Source organism: Hipposideros armiger, unplaced genomic scaffold, assembly GCF_001890085.2.
Source record: "Hipposideros armiger isolate ML-2016 unplaced genomic scaffold, ASM189008v1 scaffold_105, whole genome shotgun sequence".
Taxonomy (NCBI): domain Eukaryota; kingdom Metazoa; phylum Chordata; class Mammalia; order Chiroptera; family Hipposideridae; genus Hipposideros; species Hipposideros armiger.
The window spans coordinates 2,296,538-2,305,807 of record NW_017731455.1 but is presented as its reverse complement, the minus strand read 5'-3'; the positions used below and the strand labels follow the sequence as shown (position 1 = coordinate 2,305,807).

Sequence of the window (9,270 nt, the reverse complement as noted above, 5' to 3'; positions counted from 1 at the left end):
ACATATAACCTCAGGACATGGAGTAGAGTGTGGGAACGGATTCAATGGAATTGTAATAGATAAGCATGATACCAGGGGTGGGAGGGCAGTGGTTGGGGGGAGGGGGGTTGTTATTTTGTGAGGGTGAAAAGGGTAACTATTGCATTGTTCTGTACACCTGAAACTAACAATAAAAACAAAACAAAACAAAACAAAAACCTCTCTGTTTTTGTTCTCTGAGTTATAAATCAATGATAAAACTAAAAGGAAGCCTAAAGCTTAACTCAATTTCTATTTGCCTCCACCATCACCATCCCCAGTCCAGATCTGACATGACACTTTCTTCTTGCCTACTCTTACGGAATTTAAATGTATCCAAATGGCTTGGCCCAGGAAATAAAATAACCATGGCAAACAAGGGCCCCAGTATTGTAGAAACAGGCATTCTTCATGTAGGGGGGAGATGTTTTGATCTGTGAAATGTCAAGGTGCTCTGTAAGAAGATTTATCTGCATCCAACATGGGAGAAAGTCCCAGCAACATCGCAGAATTGGCACATCATCTTTTAAGTCAGAAGTGATGTGGTTTAAATCAAAAGGTCAAGTCAGCTATTCTACCCTGCAGAAAGATACTGTGTTTCCTTGAATTAGATTACCTGAAAGCTGGATTTGAAGGGTCTAGGTGAGGTGGGACAATTGGATGGGTCAGCAGACATTTAAATGAAGAGGTCAAGGCCTGCTTTTTGCAAATGACATGTGTGTTTTATTTGCCCCTGCTATACCCGAGGTAGGTACAAGTAGAATAAATCAAGTGGCCACTGACCTTTGTCTGTTTTTTGTTGTTGTTAAGGCCCATGAGGAATTTCTCCACTATTACTTGGCCCCATGGCTCCCTTATTGAAGGCAGACCTGGCTGTGGACTTCGTAATAAGCTCTGTGAAACTCAGCCTACTTTTACAGGTCAGTGTGGGCACCTGGGGAAGGTAGCAGGAAAGGACTCGCTAAAGCAGGGCTTCTCCACAGCAGCAGCACTACTGGCATTTTGGATAGGATAATGTTTGTGTGTGGGGGGATTGTCCTGTGCATTGTAGGCTGCTCACTAGTGCCAGTGACTCACTAGTACCAGTGACACCCTCCAGTTGTAACAGCCTAGAATGTCTCCAGAAGTTGCCAAATATCCCCTAGGGAGGTACCATCGCCCACCTCCCCTGTTGAGAACCTCTGCTCCAGGGAAACTTGGCTCCTGAGATTTGAGCCTGAGGAACTTCATTTCTAAGGAGGTAGAAAGAGTCTGGACAGGGGGGTGTTGCCCGATGATTAGGGACCCGGCCCTGGAATTAGATGGATTATACCTGAGAACAACTTTAAGGAGAACATGTAGTAAATGTTTAATAAAAGGTGGTGGTGGTATTAGGAGTGATCACTATAATTTCTCTCTAATGGACGTTTCTATACAAAGGGGAAGGTGAGTGTCGTTGCTATGGGAACCAAAGAGGAGGTCAGAAAGGCATTCCTGGAAGAGACAAGTTTGAGTGGGCTCAGTGTGTCCTAACTTGGACTCACACCTGGGCAGCTTTTGAGGCATCTGCTTGGCAGGGCCAGGCTGGGGCAAGGATGTGCCCACTTCGCTGAGGCAGGCCTGAGTAATGAGTGCTATGTCTCTGCCCTCCAGGTATGATAACTGTGATTCTCACGATGACCCTCCTGATCACTGTTTTGGGAGCTGTCATCATAGGCCTGATTTCAAGGATGCGGAGGGGAAAACTGCGATGGCCAAATAAAGACGCTTGGTGGCAAATTGATTCCGACGACATCACCATCCTTCCTCAGCACAAGGTGAGGCCACACCTGGCCCAGACATCCACTTTGGGCTCACTGCTTGTGATTTGTGGAAGGGATATCATCTAGGAGCTTATGACAGCAGAGGCTGAGATTTATGAAGTGAGACATCTCGAGCCCTGAGTTCTGCTCTAGGCCTACCATTTCTTTGCTGAATATCTCTGAGAATGTCATTTCTGGGCCTCAGCTTCTAAATACTTAAAAATAATCAGGTGGTCTCTAAAGTTCTCCTTCATCTCTATTACCCTGTTGGTGTAAAATTCTCTATATCCTGCTAAATAGTAAAACTGTCTGTTGTAGACAGTAAACTCCTGCTAAATAGTAAAAGCATCTAGTTCTTTTCAAAACCACGTTAACTCCTTTAACCTGATGACTAAAACAATAAGGTTCATTTGCTCAACACACGTGTCGCACACCTCCTGTAGGCCAAGCACAGTGCAAAGCATGGGGATACATTACAGATGAGATGGCTTCAGAGGGAGGCAGGTGTTCTGAGAGGTGTCTACAAGGTGAGACAGAAGCCCTGCAGATGGAGAAATAAAATGTCTCAGCATCATGAAGACTTCAGAGAGGAGGTGACATTTGGATCCAGTGGACTTGCTAGTGGTAGTCGGGAGAGAAGTGAACAAGGTGTGCCAAGGTGTAGGGTGCTCAGGGCCTCCCGGGAGGCTTGGCACATGCTTAATAAGCATGACATTATTTGATAAGTATATAACATTTATATAACTTCAAAAAGCACTGCCCTGCCTGTCTTTACACATATTTCAGCTCGCAATTTTGAAATGTCTTTTCTTTCTTTCCTTTTTTCCTTTTTTGTTTTGTTTTTGTTACTGATATTAAACAGTATAATCTTTGCAAGCATATATTGATTATCCTGGAGCATTTTTTGCCTTACCAGAAATGTTAGTAAGACATGCTCTTTAGAGTACAAAGCTAGACTTGAGTTTCTATACTTTAATAAGAGCTTTTTGTTCCTGGGAGGAAGGCTAAGGAGAGCGTGAATTTCACTTTCAGCTCAATTTATTAAAAACGCACAACTGAAATACATTTTATTTCAAAGATCAGCAATTTCACAATCTCATAGTATTTGCTCAGGAGTACATGCTACTCAAGATATTAAGAGAATAATAAGATATGTAGATCTACTGTTGCATCATAATTTACATACTTGAACAAATAGGTAAATCTTAAATATCTCAAAGCAAAAAAAAGGGTTTTAGAATGTTATTGCTTGTTAAAAAGTGCAAAAATTAGACTGAGGTATGCAAGTTTGTTCTAATGGACATTCAGGTTAATTGTGAAGGTAAGGGATGGGTCAAAATCAAACAGTCCTCTCATGATATGTATATCTTGTTCCTGTTATATTGGCTTTATTTTCAAAATTGTAGTTTGTAGAAGTAGTTTCCTACATGGTGTTCTTACATATATTATTCACTCAATGAATGAGTTATGACCTTCAAAATAAACAAGATGACTTGGCAAGTACCAAGTCTGGGATTCTACAGCATGTTAAGACCAGGGGATGGAGGTTCATTAGTACGTCATTATCAAATGTCCCTGGGGATTTGGGGGCTCACTGGTCTGCTCTGGAGATGAATAATAGATTAAGGGTGCAGGTATGGTAGGGAGGAATTCTGAGCCCTTCTCTCCCCTTTTCAACCAAAGCAGCTCTGATCTCCCTGGTTTCTACATTAGGGTTCCAGGTGAGACTCTCCTTGAAAAACAGGGTTCCTGTAAGACATCCTCTGGGTGTGGGGGGTATTAAACAGCAAGTAGCATGGTTAGATGCTCACTTAGGAAAATAACTCTGGCATCAGGCCACACATCTGGTTAAGTACCAGACCAGAACTTGACTTTGGGTAGTCTGACTCCAGAGTCTGCCCTCCTAACCATGACATCATCCGTAGTTAGGCACTCACACCTCGGGTCAGAGAGGTCAGGGTTCGAGTCCTGACTCTACCCTCTATTATCTGTGTGACCTTGGCATTTATTGTCTTCATCTATAAACTTCACAGTGTTCAATGCTTGATCATGCTACTGAGAGTGACTGAATGGTGTCCTGTTTTACAGCCATCCCAGCGAGGCACACCTGTGTCAAGAGGGCACAGCAGCAACTCATCTAGTGTGATGATTTCTGGGGACTTCAGCTCCTTTGTCAAGAGCCAGCAGGTGAAAGAGCTCTTTTATGCCCCGTAGGGCTTTACCAGGTACTTCTGAGGTCAAGGTGGCTGCAGGAGGGTCTTAGTGTGTGTGTATCTGTCCCATTCCCTGCATGTCCTTTCTGCCAGGCAGGGCATTCTACATAGGGCGACTTTCTCCAAGTAAAAACCAGGTAATATTGTGACTCCAGACTGGTGCTTCTCCACTTTAATGTGCATATGAATCACCTGGGGCCCTTGTTAAAATGTAGGTTCTGGTTCATCAGTTCTAGGGTAGGGCCTGAGATTCTGCATTTTCCCTAAAAAACTCCCAGGGGATGCTTATGCTGGCTACTATATTAGACTCAGCTTTGTCAAATAGAACTTTTTAAGACTACGGTACTATTCCGGATCTGCTCAGTCCAATATAGTAGCCACCACCATCACATGACTATTAAACATTAGTGTGACTGGGGAGCTGAATTGTTTAATTTTATATCATTTTAATTAATTTAAATTTAATTGGCACCATGGGACTAGTGACTATCGTATTGGACAGTATAGTCCTAGAGCATGGATTATTTCACCCTTGGTGCTTTAGCACTGATAAATCAGTAGTGTGTGTTGATGCTTCTCCAGTGTAAACAGTGGCAGCTGCTGAAGCCTGCAGTGTGATTCCTGCTCACCCATTCTTACCCTCTTTTCCATTCCTTCAACCATTATGGTGCCTGTGCTTAGCACTCCTTCAGAAGGTCAAGTCCCTTGGGGGAATAGTTTGTAAAAAAAAAAAAAAAAAAAAATATATATATATATATATATATATATATATATATATATATATATATATATATATATATATCTCGATATTTATTCTTTCAAATGAAAGCCCCACAGAGTAAGGACAGAAAGCTCCAAGCAAGGGAAGACTTGTTCCTTGCTCTAAATTAGGTTTAGCAAAGATTGGAGCCAAGTCATTCCCTAGGCAGCTGAACCTATTTTTCTAAATGTTTGCTTGAGTTTTCAAGCTACAAAAAACCTCCTTGGATATTATCACCCATAAAACCCTAAGGACCTCCATTCATACAAAACTGTGTACTATATGGTAGTCAACCTGCCATTTAGAGATGGAAACCAACAATCTATAGCATATCGCTATTGGGTAATCTTCCTAAAATGTTTCCCCTCCTCTCCCTCAAACATCATGCATCATACAGTCAACATCATTCCCCATGTTTGTTGACCGTAAGATGGTTTCCAGACTCTTTAACAAGGGACTCAAGGCTCACTACTGCCTAGCCACAGTCTACTTTCAGAACCTTTTTTCTTTTTCTTGGCCTAGATCCTACATGCATCCAGTGGGTCTTGCTGATTATGCCATGTGTGTTTCATCCTCAGACAATGCCATGGCTGCTGCCCCTCCCCTACCCCATCTGGAACCTTCTTATTCTTCATGGCTCAACTTACGCACCACCTCTTCCGAGGATCCTTTCCATAATCCCACAGGAATCCCTTCCTCTTTGGAACTCCCGTCACAGTCCTGAGTCCTCTGCAATTAATTCCACACTAAAAGTGGCAGATATTGGGTTGACATTCAACTCATTCTGAGGCTTACCATCTCTTGTGTCCAGATTGTACCCCTTCTTCTACCCAGATCTTTCCAGGTTCTTCTATGTTTCTGTGGTGATTGAGTGACTCTGTACAAGCAGACGTAATAGGTAATAACAATAAGAGATGTCACATACTCAACACTTGATATGTGCCAGGCATTGAGTAAACAGGGTTACATGTTTTAACTGATTTAACCCTTGACACAACCATATGAGATAGGTATTACTTTTAATCTCCATTGGATAGATGAGGAGATGGAGGCTTGGAGGCATGAAATCCCTTGCTCAAGGTTATTCAGGTATTAAGTGGTAGAAATGGGTTTTGAAATAGGTAGAAATGGGCTTTGACTCCAGGCGTACTCTTAAGACCTCAACTCAGTATTCCTCCGAATGATAAGGGGACATTATCGTAGAATCGAAAGAGTGTGCTCTTGGAGTCAGATGTTCAAATTCTGGCTATACCACCTACAAATGTGTGACCTTGGACAAGTTATCTCACCTCGGTGGGCCTATCTGAAATGAGCCAATCATTCCCACCTTGTAGGACTGTGATGCCTCTTAAATGGGATATTTTATGTTGAGCAGCTAGCTCAGTGCCTGGACATTGCATAGAGCCCGCCCTCAGGCTGGCTTGGGCAGTGAGGAGCTTGATGATCCCTTTCTTAGGCTGATTTCTTCCCAGTCTTCCTGCTCCCCTTCCTCGCTGTTTCCGAGTAGAGCTTTTTCTGGATCATCTTGGGTTAAGAACATTCCACGTTATCTCTGCTTCCAGGGAAACCATGTGGCCATCTGCTATGCTGGTAACCAAGCGGAAGCCTGGATCAGGAAGCCATCTGTGCTGCAGGAAATCCGGCTGGTGAGGCCCCTGCCCCTGGAGGAGACAAAGCGGCGCTGCTCTCTGGCGCTCATTGCCAGTTCCCTGCTCCCACCTGGGGTGGGAGTGGCCCCAGTCCAAAGGAGCAAGGGTGGACAGAAGCTTCTCTTAACCACCACCGTCCCCTGACAGCCCCTATTTCAGACCTCAGACCCTTTGGCCTGACTCAGGTCCCCGAAGCCTGGGATCCCCCTAGCCTTGTTCTTTTCCCTTAATTCCTTCTGGCCTTAATTCTGCCTCTTCATCCTTTGCATCTGTGATGGCTGCTCACCTCTCTTGAACCTGGTCCTTGGAGGGAGTCAGGTCCGTGGGGTCTGACTTCTTGCTCCGAATCGATGATCTGGCCCACATACTGGCATTGACAGCCATAAACAGTGGAATGCAGGGCTGGGTCTATTTATTGTGATGTGATTTTCATTAATCTCCATGGCTAAGGTTAGACTTTGAGCATCCTCTGGTTTGTTTGCTGGAGACAGACTGCCTGGATTTGCCTCCCAACTCTGCCACTAATAAGTTGTATGACCCTTCACACGTCGCTTTACCTCTTGAGTGTCAGTTTCCTCATCTGTAAAATGGGAGCAGTCATAATTTTTATCTCACAGGGTCTTTGTGAGGATTAACTGAGAATATGTAAAGCACATAGCATAGTCCCTAGCACAGAAGAGTTACTATAATCACAAGCTATTATTACCATTATTATTTTCAGGTGTATGAATTAAGGCACGGGAAACGCTGTTGCCTTCTTTGGTATTTGCACGGAACCACCCAATATCTGCATTGTCACCCAGTATTGCCAAAAAGGAAGTCTTAAGGTAAATGAAATAACAAATCTTACCTTAAGATTGATTAGCAGTAGCTAATAGAGAACCTTATCAATGCTTTTGCTCCTTCATCGAAGAATAGTTACTCCCTGGCCTAATTGCAAGGCCTGAATTATCTTGTTGGGCTGCCTGCGGGGATCAAATTATCAGTGGAGTTGCCAAGTGCCTGGTTTCCTTTGTTCTGGGTGGAAACTGTCTGAGCTTGGTTTTATCTCCAAGGCTGTCACAGCTACTCCTTAATTGCATTCCTGGGCCCATCCTACCCATGGCATGTGACCATTAGCTTTTTGCCAGGAACAAGGAAGTGTTTGTAAAACCCAAGACTGAGTAACTTTCTCAATATTGAGTCAGTTATGGTATTTCCTGGGAAATATTCATTTACTAGATTTAGAGTGCTCTGTGTCAGGTTTTATTAGTGCTGGTCAAAACCACCCAATGTATTAGAACCAAGTCCATTCCATATACAAAGCTCACTGTGCTTCAGGTTGAATCACTGGTGATATTTTGAATACCTGTTTTTCAGGATGTTTTGAGAAACTCAGATAATGAAATGGATTGGATATTCAAGCTCTCATTTGCATATGACATTGTCAATGTGAGTATAACATAAACTTATTTAAAGTGTTTTGGAGTTTTTCTGTGCCTTTGATTAAACTGAACTGTAATCTTTCCCAAAAATTCTGGTCCTCCTCAGATCTTCTCTTCAAAGTGATCCCACTTCAAAACTCTACCATTTCAGATTGTCCATTCTTTTCTCTCCCTGATCTCAAGTAAAGATCAAGCGAGTCAAGTATTTTACACTCAAGATGGAAGGGATGCTAGGTTTACCCAATCAGAAAAGAACGGGGTATTTACATTTTAGGGTAGAACCTTTTACCCCAAAGGAAATCTAGTTATTAGATCATAAAGCAAGCTGGAGAAGGGGATCCCTAACACCCCTTCCTTCTCCCTAGTCCCTGATTTCCTTTTCCAGGAAATCGGGATTAGTGCCCCAACAACCACAAAGCTATTACACAAGGGACACAGATCTGCAAAGGTAGACCAGTATGAAGAGGCAGAATCTTTACTTTGGGCAAAGAGGGTTGTGGTGGCTGAAAAAAAGAGGTGAATAAATAATAATAATAATAATAATAATAACTTAAATATATTTAGTTTTTTTATAACTAAATAAGCTCAAAATAATCTGAGCTTATTTTGGCTCTGATACTTTCCAGCACTCTGTATATATTAATTTACTTAATTCTCACAACAAAATATTATAATATTATAATATAAAGTAGACCTGTTATTATCCCCATTTCACAGATGGGAGGTAAGTCAGGTGGGCCATGTCAGCATGGACAGCATCCTGAGATTGATCTCCTCAACCTGGGCTAAAATATGGCTGCTCTTTCTAAACTCACTTTGTCTGTTTTTACCATAAGCGAAGACCAAGCCAATGACCTAGGAGTGCGTTTTGGTGAGCAAGCCCCTCAGTCTGACGCATGGGCAACAGGGCAAGGGTTGGTTGTCATCTGCCAGTCAATAGACCATCCATCAGCCAATAGACTCTCGTGGGCAAGACTCAGCCTGGGTGTTTTGAGGGCTACAATGGTGAAATATAAACTCTGTCCTTCTGCGGTGTAGGGATGGTGACTCACTGGGTGACTTTTGACTTTTGTTCCCTTTGCTGGACCTCAGCCTCCATGTAGTTGTAATATGATAGCTGAGGTTGGCCTGATTGACAGCCAAAGGCTTTTCTCCCTCAAGGATTTAATTGCTCTTTGTTGAGTCTTAATGGCCTTGTGAGATTTTGATTTCCTAGGCCTTACTTAGTAGGGGAGCCAGCGCATTGTAACCAAGCAAGTTAGACGAACAGAAACTTCCTTGTGGTTGGGTCTCCACCACTGTGATTATTTCAGTCACCTTTATTGAGCATCTGTTAATGGTTTATCTTGCTCTGGGCAGTTTTGTAGGAAGACAAGGACTTGTTTCCAAATTTAAGTGGCTTAAAATCTAGTTAGAGAAAAAAGT

General features: G+C 42.8%; 1 protein-coding gene across 1 annotated transcript in view; it reads left to right on the top strand.

Annotated features, from left to right (window-relative positions):
* Positions 1–9,270, top strand: part of LOC109384884 (guanylate cyclase 2G-like) — a 49,698-nt gene that overhangs the window by 14,478 nt on the left and 25,950 nt on the right. The window contains 8 exon segments of the mRNA XM_019646567.1: positions 829–938; positions 1,651–1,814; positions 3,888–4,002; positions 4,005–4,024; positions 6,335–6,418; positions 7,143–7,160; positions 7,162–7,248; positions 7,781–7,852. Of these exon segments, the coding sequence (XP_019502112.1) occupies positions 829–938; positions 1,651–1,814; positions 3,888–4,002; positions 4,005–4,024; positions 6,335–6,418; positions 7,143–7,160; positions 7,162–7,248; positions 7,781–7,852 (670 nt within the window).